We start from the raw sequence: 18,465 nt of genomic DNA on the forward strand, positions 1-18,465 counted from the left end.
TCCGCTGATACGGTCTAATGTAAACCCCACCTTAGAGTCACCAGTTAACCTAACCTGCATGTCTTTGGACTGTGGGGGAAACCGGAGCACCCGGAGGAAACCCACGCGGACACGGGGAGAACATGCAAACTCCACACAGAAAGGCCCTCGTCGGCCACAGGGCTCGAACCCGGACCTTCTTGCTGTGAGGCGACAGTGCTAACCACTACGCCGCCATAGTTATACTAATTTGTATTTAATTTATGCATGAGGAATAACCTGAAATTGTAAATGAAGTTTTAGATCTTGCTTTTGTTTTGTTTATAATGTTCTGGACAACATTTTCTCGGCACAGACACAGTCTCAGCGTTTAAGACTAGGCTGAAAACATATCTGTTTAGTCAAGTCCTTTGTTCATGGTGTTTATGAGGTAAAGGTGTAGATCTGGAGGGTCCTCAGACATAGAGTGTTTTGGTAAACTGGGATATATGGATGCTGTCAGTCCCCCACTCGCTTGCTCACTCAAGTTTGTTGACGGTGTAGTGGCTGCTGCTTTATGTCCCCGGGGCCCTTTCATGCCTGTGTTACCTTCTGGCTCTCCCCTTTTAGTTATGCTGTCATAGTTAGTTTTGCCGGAGTCCCTGCTTGTACTCAGCGCAAAATGTATACTGCTCCGACTTATTCAAGTGACATTAGACATACCTAACAACCTGTGTTTTCTCTCTCCCCCCCAAAAAATCTGTCCCTCTGAGTTACATGTCAATCCTGGGATTGAGATCCTGACCTCTTCTGCTCCTCAAACCTGCCTGATCCATCCTGATGCCCTACGTCTGGTCAGAGTCTCATCACATCGCTCCTGTAGAGGACGGCCCCAGATGGACAGTTGGAAGTCACACTTGGAAGACGCTCTGGACACTTACAGTAATGGCTGAGGACTACAGTTGACTTGCTAACTTTAGGACTGCAGTTGTCATGAACAGTTTTGCACTCAAATTTTCGTTTCCATTAATGAAGAGTTATCAAAGTCCTTCCCACGCCATGTGGCGCATAGGGCGGCACTGATCTCCGTTTCCGTAGCCCTCGGCCTCTCGGCTATTACATAGCTAGGGTTACAATGGGGGGTTAGTCCTCTGGTAACCGTGAGAGTTTGACTCCCTACTCGCATCTGTATTACAGCGTGCCTTGCCAGATGGCAGTAGGTACCATTTTTATGATGGTCTTTGGTATGACCCGACCGTGAGAAGAACTTGTGATCTCCCAATTGAGAGGCAGACACGCTAACTACTGGGCTAACTTGCGGTCAATGAAGAGTTATAACATCAACGAAATTGACTTCATGTTAAAACTGTTAATGTTATAGTCATGTTGTCTGTTGTTGTCCAGGTGAGGTTGGGTTCCCTTTTGGATCTGGTTCCTCTCAAGGGTTCTTCCTCGTGTCATCTGGGGGAGTTTTTTTCTTGTCACCATTGCCATGGATCACAAGTTGGCCTAGTGGTTAGCGTGTCTGCCTATCGATCAGGAGATCATGAGTTCTAATCATGGTCGGGTTATACCAAAGACCATCGTAAAAATGGTACCTACTGCTGTCTAGCAAGGCATGCTGCAATACAGATGCGAGTGGGGAGTCAAACTCTTGCGGTTACCAGAGGACCAACCTCCCTCCACTGTAACCCTAGCTGTGTTTTGGCAAGAGGCTGAGGGCTACAGAAATGGAGATTGGCTGCGCCACATGGCGTGGGAAGGACTTTGATTTTTTTTTTTGACCGTCGCCACGGGCTTGCTCATTGGGGATAGATTAGGGATAAAATTGGCTCATGTCTTGGGTCATTCAAATTCTGTAAAGCTGCTTTGGGACAATACCTATTGTTAAAAATGCTATACAAACTTGACTTGATTTGGCATTTGAACCGTCAACAGCTGCAAGTGTGTCAAGTCAAGTTTATTTGTATAGCGCTTTTAACAATAAACATTGTTGCAAAGTAGCTTTACAGAATTTGAACGACTTAAAATATGAGCTAATTTTATCCCTAATCTATCCCCAATGAGCACGCCTGTGGCGGCAGTGGCAGGGAAAAACTCCCTCAGACGACATGAGGAAGAAACCTCGAGAGGAACCAGACTCAAAAGGGAACCCATCCCCATCCAGGCAACAACAGACAACATGACTATAACATTAACAGTCCTAACATAAAGTCAGCTTCGTTGATGCTATAAACCCCCCACCGACGGAAACCCGAGCGCAAAACCGTTCACAACAACCGCAGTCCCAAAGTCAGCAAGTCAACTGCAGTCCTAAAGTCAGCAAGTCAACTGCAACGCTAAAGTCAGCAAGTGAACTGCAGTTCTAAAGTCAGCAAGTCAACCGCAGTCCTAAAGTCAGCAAGTCAACTGCAGTCCTAAAGTCAGCAAGTCAACTGCAACGCTAAAGTCAGCAAGTGAACTGCAGTTCTAAAGTCAGCAAGTCAACCGCAGTCCTAAAGTCAGCAAGTCAACTGCAGTCCTAAAGTCAGCAAGTCAACTGCAGTCCTAAAGTCAGCAAGTCAGCTGCAGCCCTAAGTCAGCAAGTCACAGTTCATCTGTGGAGCTGTCCTCCCCCCACTACAGGACATTTACAACACCCGGGTCACAAAAAGGGCACAGAGCATCATCAGGGACCAAACACACCCACAACACGGACTATTCACGCTCCTAGCATCTGGCAGACGCTACAGGAGTGTGAAAGCAAGGACTACTAGACTGACAAACAGTTTTTACCCCCAGACCATCAGGCTTTTGAACCAAAGATTATAATCACCATCTACCTCTATATTTCCATCAGGCTTTGAGCCACGGATTATATTAGCAATTTTGCACAAGACGTTGCACAGTATATCTACGTATATACATTGCACAGTATATTCTCTATGTTTGCACATTGTTTGTTTGCCTCTTTTTTTAAATGTTATCTTCATTTTTCACTCTACCTTTATATTTTTCATTCCATATGCACTTTATATAATATATATATATATATATATATATATATATATATATATATATATATATATATATAAATTTTTTTTTTTTAAATTTTGGTAAGCGTAGTTTGGTCGGGCAGTTGCAAAATAAGAATTTCATTACCCAATAATAAACCGCTGTGTCTGTTATTGTGTATATGACAAATAAAAATCTTGAATCTTGAACTGCAGCCCTAAAGTCAGCAAGTCAACTGCAGTTCTAAAGTCAGCAAGTCAACCGCAGTCCTAAAGTCAGCAAGTCAACCGCAGTCCTAAAGTCAGCAAGTCAACTGCAGTCCTAAAGTCAGCAAGTCAACTGCAGTCCCAAAGTCAGCAAGTGAACTGCAGTTCTAAAGTCAGCAAGTGAACTGCAGCCCTAAAGTCAGCAAGTCAACTGCAGTTCTAAAGTCAGCAAGTCAACTGCAGCCCTAAAGTCAGCAAGTCAACTGCAGCCCTAAAGTCAGCAAGTCAACTGCAGTCCCAAAGTCAGCAAGTCAGCTGCAGTCCCAAAGACAGCAAGTCAACTGCAGTTCTAAAGTCAGCAAGTCAACTGCAGTCCCAAAGTCAGCAAGTCAACTGCAGTCCTAAAGTCAGCAAGTCAACTGCAGTTCTAAAGTCATCAAGTCAACTGTAGTCCTAAAGTCAGCAAGTCAACTACAGTCCTAAAGTCAGCAAGTCAACTGCAGCCCTAAAGTCAGCAAGTGAACTGCAGCCCTAAAGTCAGCAAGTCAACTGCAGTTCTAAAGTCAGCAAGTCAACTGCAGCCCTAAAGTCAGCAAGTGAACTGCAGCCCTAAAGTCAGCAAGTCAACTGCAGTCCCAAAGTCAGCAAGTCAACTGCAGTCCCAAAGACAGCAAGTCAACTGCAGTTCTAAAGTCAGCAAGTCAACTGCAGTCCCAAAGTCAGCAAGTCAACTGCAGTCCTAAAGTCAGCAAGTCAACTGCAGTTCTAAAGTCATCAAGTCAACTGTAGTCCTAAAGTCAGCAAGTCAACTACAGTCCTAAAGTCAGCAAGTCAACTGCAGTCCCAAAGTCAGCAAGTCAACTGCAGTTCTAAAGTCAGCAAGTCAACTGCAGTCCCAAAGTCAGCAAGTCAACTGCAGTCCTAAAGTCAGCAAGTCAACTGCAGTTCTAAAGTCAGCAAGTCAACTGCAGTCCCAAAGTCAGCAAGTCAACTGCAGTCCCAAAGTCAGCAACTCAACTGCAGTCCTAAAGTCAGCAAGTCAACTGCAGTCCTAAAGTCAGCAAGTCAACTGCAGTCCTAAAGTCAGCAAGTCAACCGCAGCCCTAAAGTCAGCAAGTCAACCGCAGTTCTAAAGTCAGCAAGTGAACTGCAGTCTTAAAGTCAGCAAGTCAACTGCAGTCCTAAAGTCAGCAAGTGAACTGCAGTTCTAAAGTCAGCAACTCAACTGCAGTTCTAAAGTCAGCAACTCAACTGCAGTCCTAAAGTCAGCAAGTCAACTGCAGTCCTAAAGTCAGCAAGTCAACCGCAGTCCTAAAGTCAGCAAGTCAACCGCAGTCCTAAAGTCAGCAACTCAACCGCAGTCCTAAAGTCAGCAAGTCAACCGCAGTCCTAAAGTCAGCAAGTCAACCGCAATCCTAAAGTCAGCAAGTGAACTGCAGTTCTAAAGTCAGCGAGTCAACCGCAGTCCTAAAGTCAGCAAGTCAACCGCAGTCCTAAAGTCAGCAACTCAACTGCAGTCCTAAAGTCAGCAAGTCAACTGCAGTCCTAAAGTCAGCAAGTCAACCGCAGTCCTGAAGTCAGCAAGTCAACCGCAGTCCTAAAGTCAGCAACTCAACTGCAGTCCTAAAGTCAGCAAGTCAACTGCAGTCCTAAAGTCAGCAAGTCAACTGCAGTCCCAAAGTCAGCAAGTCAACTGCAGTCCCAAAGTCAGCAAGTGAACTGCAGTTCTAAAGTCAGCAAGTGAACTGCAGCCCTAAAGTCAGCAAGTCAACTGCAGTTCTAAAGTCAGCAAGTCAACTGCAGCCCTAAAGTCAGCAAGTCAACTGCAGCCCTAAAGTCAGCAAGTCAACTGCAGTCCCAAAGTCAGCAAGTCAACTGCAGTCCCAAAGACAGCAAGTCAACTGCAGTTCTAAAGTCAGCAAGTCAACTGCAGTCCCAAAGTCAGCAAGTCAACTGCAGTCCTAAAGTCAGCAAGTCAACTGCAGTTCTAAAGTCATCAAGTCAACTGTAGTCCTAAAGTCAGCAAGTCAACTACAGTCCTAAAGTCAGCAAGTCAACTGCAGCCCTAAAGTCAGCAAGTGAACTGCAGCCCTAAAGTCAGCAAGTCAACTGCAGTTCTAAAGTCAGCAAGTCAACTGCAGCCCTAAAGTCAGCAAGTGAACTGCAGCCCTAAAGTCAGCAAGTCAACTGCAGTCCCAAAGTCAGCAAGTCAACTGCAGTCCCAAAGACAGCAAGTCAACTGCAGTTCTAAAGTCAGCAAGTCAACTGCAGTCCCAAAGTCAGCAAGTCAACTGCAGTCCTAAAGTCAGCAAGTCAACTGCAGTTCTAAAGTCATCAAGTCAACTGTAGTCCTAAAGTCAGCAAGTCAACTACAGTCCTAAAGTCAGCAAGTCAACTGCAGTCCCAAAGTCAGCAAGTCAACTGCAGTTCTAAAGTCAGCAAGTCAACTGCAGTCCCAAAGTCAGCAAGTCAACTGCAGTCCTAAAGTCAGCAAGTCAACTGCAGTTCTAAAGTCAGCAAGTCAACTGCAGTCCCAAAGTCAGCAAGTCAACTGCAGTCCCAAAGTCAGCAACTCAACTGCAGTCCTAAAGTCAGCAAGTCAACTGCAGTCCTAAAGTCAGCAAGTCAACTGCAGTCCTAAAGTCAGCAAGTCAACCGCAGCCCTAAAGTCAGCAAGTCAACCGCAGTTCTAAAGTCAGCAAGTGAACTGCAGTCTTAAAGTCAGCAAGTCAACTGCAGTCCTAAAGTCAGCAAGTGAACTGCAGTTCTAAAGTCAGCAACTCAACTGCAGTTCTAAAGTCAGCAACTCAACTGCAGTCCTAAAGTCAGCAAGTCAACTGCAGTCCTAAAGTCAGCAAGTCAACCGCAGTCCTAAAGTCAGCAAGTCAACCGCAGTCCTAAAGTCAGCAACTCAACCGCAGTCCTAAAGTCAGCAAGTCAACCGCAGTCCTAAAGTCAGCAAGTCAACCGCAATCCTAAAGTCAGCAAGTGAACTGCAGTTCTAAAGTCAGCGAGTCAACCGCAGTCCTAAAGTCAGCAAGTCAACCGCAGTCCTAAAGTCAGCAACTCAACTGCAGTCCTAAAGTCAGCAAGTCAACTGCAGTCCTAAAGTCAGCAAGTCAACCGCAGTCCTGAAGTCAGCAAGTCAACCGCAGTCCTAAAGTCAGCAACTCAACTGCAGTCCTAAAGTCAGCAAGTCAACTGCAGTTCCCAGCCACAAAAGCACCACTGCAAGAGTGTGTGAGTTCAATCTGGCAACCCGGGATCAGAATCCCTCCCCGTTTCCACAGCGTCTCTCCGACAGATGCTGCTGCTGCTGGGTTCAAATCTTTGGATCCACTACAAGTCGAGCAGAAGCAAGGATCCTGCTGGATTCCATACAGACAGAGAGAGAGAGAGAGAAGGGAGGAATCTGTTTTAATTATCAACAGGTCAGTGTATGAGTGCGACTGATCTGAGGGATTATTTACAGAGATGTCCAGGTAGTTGAGTGAGTTAGATCACGGGTGGTGTGTGTGATTAGTGCTACAGAGGTTTTATTTCGAAACTCAAACGGTTTGTGTCCTGCGAGCTCACTGATGGTGATCCCCTGCGGCTTGGACACACACTGCAACCCACGACGCCCTGTCTGTCTCTCTGTCTGTCCTCATTTCCAGCCTAAGAAGTTGAACATCTCTGGGATGCTTTGGTCCTAAAGGCGAACAACTTCTCCCGGATTATTCACTTGTTTACACTGTTTACAAAATAAACCACTGAGCAACTGTACCAGGCTCCCCGGAACAGGAGCACGGCTGGAAAATGTCGCATCCTCCTGCCAAGTTTAAAAAGGATAAAGAAATCATCACGGAGTATGAAAGTCAAGTCAAAGGTAAGGGGTAAAGTTACAGGAGGTGGGTTTGTTTATCTCTATTAAAATAGGAATAGGACGGGATAGATATATTGTATAGCATAACTAGATATGTGTCAGCTAGTACAGAATTATTATTATTATTTTAGTTAAAAAAGTTGTTTTTATTCATGAGCTCTGCAAATATTAATGTGTATAAGTCATACACACAAATCTGGAATACAGTGGATCAGTTTGTTGTGAGCAAATCAAAGTTTGAGTCAGATTTCTAGGCGATTTCTAGGCGACAAATCACGGATTTGCTCATTTGCATAATTCCCGTCGTGCATAGCGGGGACATACTTTTATGTCCTGTTTAAAATAAAATTAGTTTTTCTGGTGTTTTCTGTTTTATGAATGATAGTTTAAGGTGATTTGGGTCTTGTTTCTAGCTGTGATGTGGTGTTTTTGTGAGCTGTGATGTTCCTCACCATGACGGTGTTTATATGAATGGAGTGACTTGATTGTGCTCTGAGTGTTTATTGGCTTTTTTTTTTTGGTGTCTGTGTCATGATAGAAAGTGTTTATTGTCATTCTTACTTTTCCAAAGGTACAACGAAATTGAAGGTGCTGTTGACTCATAATATTTTTTTTTATTGAGGATTGCACTTAAATGTCATTGTGATAATACACATGTGGCCTTCAAACTTAACAAAACAAACATAATATGTATATAAAACCTACAAATAACATGAAATACTTTTGAGGGCTAAAACTTACAAACTACTAAATCCCTTTAACCTAATACTAAAACTAGAAAGTGACCTGCAGGTTTTCAGATCCAGTGAAAGACTATTCCATAATTTTGCTGCACTAAATGCAAAAGTGTGCAGCCCAAAACTATGCTTACCTTTAGGTAAAATTAAATTATGATGACTATTTCTAGTATCGGGCGGCACGGTGGTGTAGCGGTTAGCGCTGTCGCCTCACAGCAAGAAGGTCCGGGTTCGAGCCCCGTGGCCGGCGAGGGCCTTTCTGTGCGGAGTTTGCATGTTCTCCCCGTGTCCGCGTGGGTTTCCTCCGGGTGCTCCGGTTTCCCCCACAGTCCAAAGACATGCAGGTTAGGTTAACTGGTGACTCTAAATTGACCGTAGGTGTGAATGTGAGTGTGAATGGTTGTCTGTGTCTATGTGTCAGCCCTGTGATGACCTGGCGACTTGTCCAGGGTGTACCCCGCCTTTCGCCCGTAGTCAGCTGGGATAGGCTCCAGCTTGCCTGCGACCCTGTAGAACAGGATAAAGCGGCTAGAGATAATGAGATGAGATGAGATTTCTAGTATCTCTTTCATGAATTTCACTAAAAAAAGTTAAACTTATTTCTAATATATTGCGGAGCCAGTCCATTAAGTGCTTTGAAGACTAATTTTAGTTTAGAATGTACAACTCTGTCTTGAAACTCCATAATGTTGAGTTCTTTTAGAAGTGGTTGTGAATGGGCATCCCACTTAGGGCCAATTTATGCTGACAACCCAGTCCTCGCAGACAGCGTCGCAGATGGCATCTGCATAGCCCCCCCCTTCGCAGACGCTCTGCGTGCACCTCCCAAAAATTGTGACCACCGCAGACAGCCTCACAGACAAGAGGGCTCTGATTGGTCCACTCTACATCCGCTGTACACTCACTTCCGCTTCCCTACTTTCCCGGTTTGTTTTGTTTTCACGACCGCCATTTTTAAAAACACGAGCGAAGATGGAGCAGCACGAAGAGCGGTTGATCGAGGAAGTACGTACATCTATACGACTCCAGTTCTAGTCATTATAAGTAACCGGAGGATAAACACTCCACTAACCACACCCACCAACTACTCCTAGCGACTTCGCGCCCGCTTGCGTTGTGGCGGTGAATAACATCGCAAACGCCTATTACTCCCCGCTCAACGATAAATTACAACTGTCTGCGAAAAGCTATCTGCGAAAGCCTTGTCGCAAGAGCATGCAGAGGCCTTTAGCGTCCATAATTATTCTGGCTGCGCGCTTTTGAAGTTTTACCATCTTGGTTGTATGCGATGCGGTAACATTTCCCCAGATGGAACATCCATAGTCCATCACGGGCACGACTAACGCATTAAAACTCATTATGAGTTATAGAAAAAATAAAAACAAATAAAGTATAAAAATAAATAGTGAAGTATACAGAATTGTATTGTATTGTTTCTATATGTCCACAGATTGCACTGATAGAATAGTGTGGTGGTGGTTGGTTTTATTTCATAGTGTTAAAAATGAGCCTTTGTTCTCCAAGTATTTTTTTTTCTCCAGAGTAAAAAACTTTCCTGCAGATTCATATCAAACACTGTGTGTTTTGCAAGTATTTATTTCTTTTCCCTGTTAGCATTATGACATTGTTATAGAAACTTCATACAGTGACCCCTCACAGGCTCACTATGGATTGTTCTGGCCTCTGGAAAGAGGTTCCACAGCATTCGGTGCAGGACCACAAGGTTCTGTCACAGCTTTTTCTCCCAGGTCACCAGACTGCTGAACTCCAAATCCAAACTCTAAACTTCTATTTATAACTTGAACATTTCCTAATTCCTGTGATGACCTGGCGACTTGTCCAGGGTGTACCCCGCCTTTCGCCCATAGTCAGCTGGGATAGGCTCCAGCTTGCCTGCGACCCTGTAGAAGGATAAAGCGGCTAGAGATAATGAGATGAGATGAGATGAGACATTTCCTAATTCCACCGGTCATTTTATACTATTGTACTTTTATAATATTTTTCTACTGCATAATTTAATTTATAATACATAGGGCCAGATTAGTGGGCAGCACAGTGGTGTAGTGGTTAGCGCTGTCGCCTCACAGCAAGAAGGTCCGGGTTCGAGCCCCGTGGCCGGCGAGGGCCTTTCTGTGCGGAGTTTGCATGTTCTCCCCGTGTCCGCGTGGGTTTCCTCCGGGTGCTCCGGTTTCCCCCACAGTCCAAAGACATGCAGGTTAGGTTAACTGGTGACTCTAAATTGACCGTAGGTGTGAATGTGAGTGTGAATGGTTGTCTGTGTCTATGTGTCAGCCCTGCGATGACCTGGCGACTTGTCCAGGGTGTACCCCGCCTTTCGCCCGTAGTCAGCTGGGATAGGCTCCAGCTTGCCTGCGACCCTGCAGAACAGGATAAAGCGGCTAGAGATAATGAGATGAGATGAGGGTCAGATTACTCAATTCTGATTGGGGCTTTTTTCCTTAACACAGGGCCGTATTTCTGAAATGCTATTGGCTAGTTCGTTGCTTGGTTACGGTTACAAAAATTAGCAAATTTTTTCAACAAAATATCTGACTCTGCTGACTCAGCAATGCCGTGTTTCGCTATATTTGATGAAGAAATGATAAACCAATTGAAAGCCGCAAGCGAAAATGAAAATACCAAAAAAGTATGAATTTTTGGCTTTCCGTGTTTAAGAAATGGGCCACAGAAAGACAAATAAACGACTCTCTAGTGGCGTATGAATGCTGTGAGTTAGACAAGGTGCTATCGCAGTTTTATGCAAAAGTCAGGAAAGAAAATGGGGAAAACTTATGAACCAGACTCTCTTAAAGTAATGCAGGCAGCATTGGATCGGCATCTGAGACAAGAGAAATATCCGGGCTCAATCCTGAAAGATGTTACTTTTCAAGAATCACGAAAAGTCCTCGAGGGAAAAGCGAGAGATTTGCGAAAACAAGGAATGCTTTAGAAACTGATTCAAACGTGCAAGATAGTCCTGCGCCCTGATTGGTTCAGAAAACGTGAATGACAAATGTTGTGAACTTGAATGGCTTCCGAAGTATGAATTTGGCCCTGTATATTATAAACAAGTAATCGTATGGTTCCTCGTAAAATTAAGGATCAATTTCACTCGTGATTTCGAAGTTTTGAAATTTTCAAAACTTCGAAATCACTCGTGAAATTAATCCTTAATTTTACTCGGCCCCATACGATTACCTATACTTAATACACTTCATATTTAATTCTGTGCTGAGCCAAAATGCAACGAAATTTCGTTGTGTGTACACTTGTTGCATACTGAATGACAATAAAGGTTGTCTAAGTCCTTCTTTCCTACTTCTCTGTCTGTTTCCTCCTGTAGCTAGGGGAAGAAGCAGCTTCTGGCATGGAGTAACTGTACAGATTTGGCCTTCAACCATGAATGACACATTTATTATTCATGTTTCAATAGAGAGAGCATAAGGAAGGAAAAGGAGAGCTGGACACTCATGAGTTGGCATTACTCAGCAGTCATATGGCAGGAATGTGCCAGTGATGACTAAGGCTTTAATAAGCAGTCATGCACAGTTATTCACGCAGCAGCTCATTAGGTATACATAGCCAGCCACACCATGCTGTAATGGCACCACTTTAGATCAACATGCCTTACTGCACGGCTGTAGGGGGGAAAAAAACTACCATAATTTTGGGATCAGACTACATGACAGTTTTGTCTTTCACGATAGTCACCATGTCAGATTAAACAAACATAGTGCTATAAATTTTTGTTGTGTCTTGGTCTGGAGACTGGCAACATGACCCTGACTAATCATCGTACATGTCCTTGTGTCCTTGCATGACGTCAGGGAGGAGGGTCAAGAAATTGTCAGTCATGGCTATGAAGTCATATTAGTCTTAAAGTAACCTTATTGTTATTCTGATATTAGTACTGGACATACAACATACTGGCAGATGATTAATACCTTATGAGTTTAGTGATCACAGTCTTATATAGCGCCATTTCCGTGAGTTCAATAGCACTGGAATCATCCTTTCTTATACTGTAGCTGAATAACTGAATTATGAAGGACACATCTCAACATGGCTGAGTTGAAGACATACAAAAGTGCCACTAGCAACTGCCATACAACTCATGCTGAGATATTCACACCTATGGGGAATTAACCTAACTGCATGTCCTTGGATAGTGGGGAAAACGGAGCAGACACGGGGAGAAAATGCAAACTCTACACAGAAAGGCCCCCGTCAGCCACTGGGCTCGAACCCAGATCCTTCTTGCTGTGATGCGACAGTGCTAACCACTACACCACATTGCTGCCATTATTCCTATATAACACCATTATTTCTGTATAACGAGTACGTTTAAATTAGTTAGAAAATAACCAGACACAGGAAACAACATTCTGACAGCTGTAATTTGAAACATGTAATTTATAAAGGTATTATGTGAAGAATAAAATATGACAGTGCAAACAGTTACAAGAAAATAATCAACAACAGCCTGATGCAGTTTATTATCCCCCGCTGACCGAAAGGCCCGAAGGGGTATTATGTCCTGGCGATGTCCGTCTGTCCCAGGAAGGGTACTCACCTTCTGAAATCAACTCCTCTCACGATTTTTGGAGGAATTTCACGAAACTTGACAGGATTCTTTGTTATATGTTGGTAATACACATATTACCTCACCAAAGACAGAGTCCACCAGGGGGCGAGGTATTGTTTTTGGTTGGGTTGGTTGTTAACAATATTACGGGAAAACAGCTGGACCAATCTTTTTTTAAGGATTTTTTTTTGGCTTTTTTCACCTTTATTGGATAGGACAGTGTAGAGACAGGAAATGAGCAAGGGAGGGATCAGGAAATGACCTCGGGCCGGAATCAAACCCGGGTCCCTGGATTTATGGTATGGCGCCTTATCCACCTGAGCCACGATGCCCCCAGCTGGACCAATCTTCATGAAACTTTCAGGATATATGGGCATCGGTCTCAAATAGAACCTCCAACATTTTGAGGGTCATCCGGTTAAGGTCACCAAAAAGGTCAAAATCATTTTTGTTGTGGCTACTGCCTCATATAAAGGCGCTAACCACTATGTCATCGTGCTGTAAGAATGTAAGATTGTAACATTTGCGCACTGCGTATGCGCATACACGTGTTCTGATTAAAATGGCCAGTGAGTGTATACAATTCGGTTCACCATTCGAAATAAATGGACTAGGCTAAAGAAATCGCTTTCAGACATGTTTATGTTTATTACAGAGGCAAAGTGTGTTCCACTGAGCTCTAGCGCCAGGCCATTTCCGGGAAATAAGAGTTTGGGTCATGGCGACAGCGTGTGTATGTCAGCCTCGGTTCGGAGGTTTCAGTTTCAAAAACTGGAAGAGGTAAGAGTAGAATAATATAAAGTACAGACACTTGGTATATTTTACTTTTGTGATTTTTAAAATGTTCATTTTTGGATAATGCTTCATTTTTGTGGCTACTGCCTCATAGAGTCAATATATATGCTGTATTTACTGTATGGACATGAGATCAGAAAATACATTTATTTATAAGCAGTAGCCACATATACCCATAGGGTACCTATTTTTTTCGCAATAGCTTCCTTCATATTCATCATAAGTGCTACCGGGCGAGGTTTGTTTTGCCTGCCAACACTTGTTGCAATTTAGTTCAATTCAGTCACATTTTACCAGAGTTATGGCCCTTGATTACCAAACTTGTACTTTGACAATTTCATGAGGGTGTGCTTGTCTTCTGAAATGAACTCCTCTCACAGTTCTTGGAGGAATTTCACGAAACTTAGCAAAAGGAACCATCTGCAGCTCAACACCTCGAAGACCAAGGAGCTGGTCATTGACTTTGGGAGGTCCAGACCAAGGTCACGATCAGTTCTGATCGAGGGAGTCGAGGTGGAGGCTGTGGATTCCTACAAGTACCTCGGGGTGTGGCTGGACAGCAAGCTGGACTGGACTTGTAACACCAATCACTTATACAGGAAGGGACAGAGCAGGCTATACTTCCTTAGGAGGCTGCGGTCCTTTAACATCTGCAGGAAACTCCTGTGGATGTTCTATCAGTCTGTGGTTGCCAGTGTCCTGTTTTACACCGTGGTGTGCTGGGGGGGCAGCACATCCAAGGAGGACACATCCAGGCTGGACAAACTGATCAGGCGGGCTGGCTCTGTGGTCGGCATGAAGCTGGACTCTCTGGTGACGGTGGCAGAGAAGAGGTCTATGGACAAACTATTGAACATCATGGACGATGCCAGTCACCCTCTGCACACCGTCATGAGCAACCAGAGGAGCCTGTTCAGTGACAGAATGCTCCTTCCCAAGTGCAGGACGAACAGACTTAAAAACTCCTTTGTTCCTCACGCCATCAGACTGTACAACTCCTCTCTGGGGGGGAGGAGGGGTAACAGGAGGACAGAGGACGGGAAGGAGCAGTAGCCTAGCCTAGCCTAGCCTAGCCTAACAATAAGCAATACCGGACAATGTGCAATATAATGTGCAATATAAAGTGCAATATCTTTCCTGCTCCCCCCCCCACACACACCCTAGCCCCACTTCTCCCCCTTTCCCCATCTCCCCCCTTCCTCTCTTCCCCATATCTTATTCTTTTATATTTGTATATGTAAATACTTAATTTATTTTAATTTATCTAGAAGTTTTTCTCTATTTCTTTTCTCTGTTTATCTGTAATGATGCTGCTGGAATCTTAAATTCCCTGAGGGAACCCTCCCAAAGGGATCAATAAAGTTTTATCGAATCTAATCTAAAAGGCTTTGTTATATGTCGGTAATATGCATATTGCAATTTAGTTCAATTCGGTCTAATTTTTTCAGAGTTAGGGCCCTTGATTAACAAACTTATACTTCATGAAATTTCATGAAAGTGTGCTCGTCTTCTGAAATCAACTTCTCTCACAATTTTTGTAGGGATTTTCCGAAACTTTGCAGAAGGCTTTGCTATATGTTGGTAATGCACATATTATAATTTTGTTCAATTCGGTCTCATTTCACCAGAGTTATGGCCCTTGATTACCAAATTTGTACTTCGACAATTCCATGAGGGTGTAATAAGCACTTACAGCATAGATATAGCTGCCAGCGGGGGATATTGTGCTCTCAGAGCACTCTTGTTTTCCTATAACAGCGCATACTGAATTGTTTTATTTCTCTTATACCACAGACGCTTACCAAAGTTTGCAAATTTTTATTTATTAATTAATGCTACAGTGGTGCTTGAAAGTTTGTGAACCCTTCATAATTTTCTATATTTCTGCATAAAAATGACCTAAAACATCATCAGATTTTCACACAAGTCCTAAAAGTAGATAAAGAGAACCCAGTTAAACAAATGAGACAAAATATTTGGCTTGGTCATTTATTTATTGAGGAAAATGATCCAATATTACATATCTGTGCGTGGCAAAAGTATGTGAACCTTTGCTTTCAGTATCTGGTGTGACCCCCCTTGTGTAGCAATAACTGCAACTAAATATTTCTGGTAGCTGTTGATCAGTCCTGCACACCGGCTTGGAGGAATTTTAGCCCATTCCTCCGTACAGAACAGCTTCAACTCTGGGATGTTGGTGGGTTTCCTCACATGAACTGCTCGCTTCAGGTCCTTCCACAACATTTCGATTGGATTTAGGACTTTGACTTTCCAAAACATTAACTTTATTCTTCTTTAACCATTCTTTGGTAGAAAGACTTGTGTGCTTATGGTCATTGTCTTGCTGCATGACCCACCTTCTCTTGAGATTCAGTTCATGGACAGATGTCCTGACATTTTCCTTTAGAATTCACTGGTATAATTCAGCAAGCATAACGATGGCAAGCCGTCCTGGCCCAGATGCAGCAAAACAGGCCCAAACCATGATACTACCACCACCATGTTTCACAGATGGGATAAGGTTCTTATGCTGGAATGCAGAGTTTTCCTTTCTCCAAACATAACGCTTCTCATTTAAACCAAAAAGTTCTATTTTGGTCTCATCCGTCCACAAAACATTTTTCCAATAGCCTTCGGGCTTGTCCACGTGATCATTAGCAAACTGTAGACGAACAGCATTGTTCATTTTGAAGAGCAGTGGGTTTCTTCTTGCAACCCTGCCATGCACACCATTGTTGTTCAGTGTTCTCCTGATGGTGGACTCATGAACATTAACATTAGCCAATGTGAGAGAGGCCTTCAGTTGCTTAGAAGTTACCCTGGGGTCCTTTGTGACCTCGCCGACTATTACATGCCTTGCTCTTGGAGTGAGCTTTGTTGGTCGACCACTCCTGGGGAGGGTAACAATGGTCTTGAATTTCCTCCATTTGTACACAATCTGTCTGACTGTGGATTGGTGGAGTCCAAACTCTTTAGAGATGGTTTTGTAACCTTTTCCAGCCTGATGAGCATCAACAACGCTTTTTCTGAGGTCCTCAGAAATCCCCTTTGGTCGTGCCATGGTACACTTCCACAAACATGTGTTGTGAAGATCAGACTTTGATAGATCCCTGTTCTTTAAATAAAACAGGGTGCCCACTCACACCTGATTGTCATCCCATTGATTGAAAACACCTGACTCTAATTTCACCTTCAAATTAACTGCTAATTCTAGAGGTTCACATACTTTTGCCACTCACAGATATGTAATATTGAATCATTTTCCTCAATAACTAAATGACCAAGTATAATATTTTTGTCTCATTTGTTTAACTGGGTTCTCTTTATTTGCTTTTAGGACTTGTGTGAAAAGCTGATGATGTTTTAGGTCATATTTATGCAGAAATATAGAAAATTCTAAAGGGTTCACAAACTTTCAAGTACCACTGTATGCTGTACTTTTTATGTAATGTTTATAATGTTATGGAACAGCCACATGACAGGTTAGTTACGGTGTAGTAGCGATAAACAGTCATTCCTAACCAGCATTACTCTTTTCTCTCTCTTAAAGATAATCAGACTAAGAAAAAATAGTTAATTGTCATGTTACAGAGAAATGAGAAAGCGCAAGGTCCGCTACCTTGAAGACTTTCCAGTGGCAGAAAACATGCTGACTGTTACAAACACTAATGGTGTGTTCAGAACAAAGGCAGCGAGAGCATCAAAATTTGCTCTGCCTGCTCTGCGAATAATGCTGTTGAAGTTCGTGGACACTCTGTGACGTAGATGTAGAGGCAGCTACAAGTTTGTTCAGAATGCTTGGTCTTGCAAATTTTATTTAAAGGGGCCGCAGAGAAAATAGACATGTCAGCTGGTATCTTTGCAAAAAAATTGTCAGAAGACCTCTTGTCTCATTCTGCAGCATCTTTCTTATAATACAGATGTGAGTAAATAGCCATATCGTGTTTGTTCTAGTTACACATTTAATTATGATCAGGCAAAGACTGATGTTCTAAATTAGTAACGTTAACATTATCAACTGATTCACGTCAAGTTAGCAAACACTGTTTTGTCTACTATGGTGCTAGCTAGGATGCAGTTCCCTCCTATTTTTATACAAAATATATTCTGCACTTCACCAACTCACCTGGAACACCTGCAATTTCAGACATCTTAGTCCATGCCTTTTTTTTTTTTTTACCCCCCTGTATGCAAACAGGGACACATCATAAATAATAAGGAAGCTCGCCACCACAATTATTAATTTCTCCTCCATTGTACTTGGGAATGGTTTGAATTGGAAACAAAATGTACACGGTTGTATTGACTAGAGCAGAGCTCTTCGAAATTTCAATTGGTTGCCACTGACCCACGTCATAACTCATTACTATAAAGTTGCCTGTCCTTCAAGTTTATTCTGATGCCGCCCACCACCCAAGACACTCCGGCAACAGTCATGTTGCTGCTCGCTGCCAAGGCACGCTAACTTGAGTGGAAAATCAAAGACGTCTGGTCGCTTTGATGCTCTTGCCTCTTTTCGTCTGAACACAACATAACACTTCCATAAATGTTAAATAAGTGTCTATGTAGGGAAAACATCACTGTATCAATTATTATACATTTTTATTTGTTAATAAAAACAAATAACACCAATCAGATTTGAGACCCATCGGATTCTGACCTATGCGACCTATCAGATTCGAGGCAGATTAGATTTGAGAATTCACCTGCGATGATGTAACAAGCTAGCAGTGTTTCAGGACATTCAGGACCGAAACCATATGATGTGCGTTGAGTTTAACCCTTTGATGCAAAACATGGGTCAAAAGTGACCCGGCTGAGTTTTTATCTTCTATATCTTTGCAATAAATTAATTCCATCATTCAGTATTCAAGGTATTCCTCAATTAACTTGTTTTTGATCATCATACATCCTTATTTTATTTTTTCCTTTCTTACTTTTTGAATAAAAGCCCTTTTTGTATCACTACCCTTCTAATGCACAACACGGGTCAAAAACGACCTGCATTCATTTTCCAGGTTATTTCATGTATGGCTGAGTGTTTCTATGATATACTTTTGAAATAAATTCATTTTGTCATTTACTTTTCCAAATATGCAGTAAATATCTTGTTTTTGTTTAGCACAAATCATCATTTTTATTTTTCCTTTCTTAAGTTATGAACAAGCACAGCTTTTGTAATTCTACATCAAGTTTACACACATGGGTCAGAACCGAGCCGCATGCATTTACTCCAGCGTTTGGTGGGAACTGTGAATTGTGCTTGTGTCAGACATTTCACAGCTCAGCACAGCGCCCTTTGCCCATCTAATACATGCAAGTAAT

The 18,465-nt window shown here is 43.0% G+C and overlaps 1 protein-coding gene across 5 annotated transcripts in view; it reads left to right on the plus strand.

Moving 5' to 3' along the window:
• The first annotated feature begins 6,485 nt into the window (after positions 1-6,485).
• Positions 6,486-18,465, plus strand: part of srgap1a (SLIT-ROBO Rho GTPase activating protein 1a) — a 287,015-nt gene continuing 275,035 nt past the window's right edge. For all 5 annotated transcript variants that reach the window (XM_060923667.1, XM_060923668.1, XM_060923664.1 and 2 more), the window contains exon 1: positions 6,486-7,026. In XM_060923667.1, the coding sequence (XP_060779650.1) occupies positions 6,957-7,026 (70 nt within the window). In that variant the 5' untranslated portion in view covers positions 6,486-6,956. The remainder of the gene's footprint in view (positions 7,027-18,465) is intronic.

The sequence above is a fragment of the Neoarius graeffei genome, chromosome 6 (assembly GCF_027579695.1).
Source record: "Neoarius graeffei isolate fNeoGra1 chromosome 6, fNeoGra1.pri, whole genome shotgun sequence".
Classification (NCBI taxonomy): domain Eukaryota; kingdom Metazoa; phylum Chordata; class Actinopteri; order Siluriformes; family Ariidae; genus Neoarius; species Neoarius graeffei.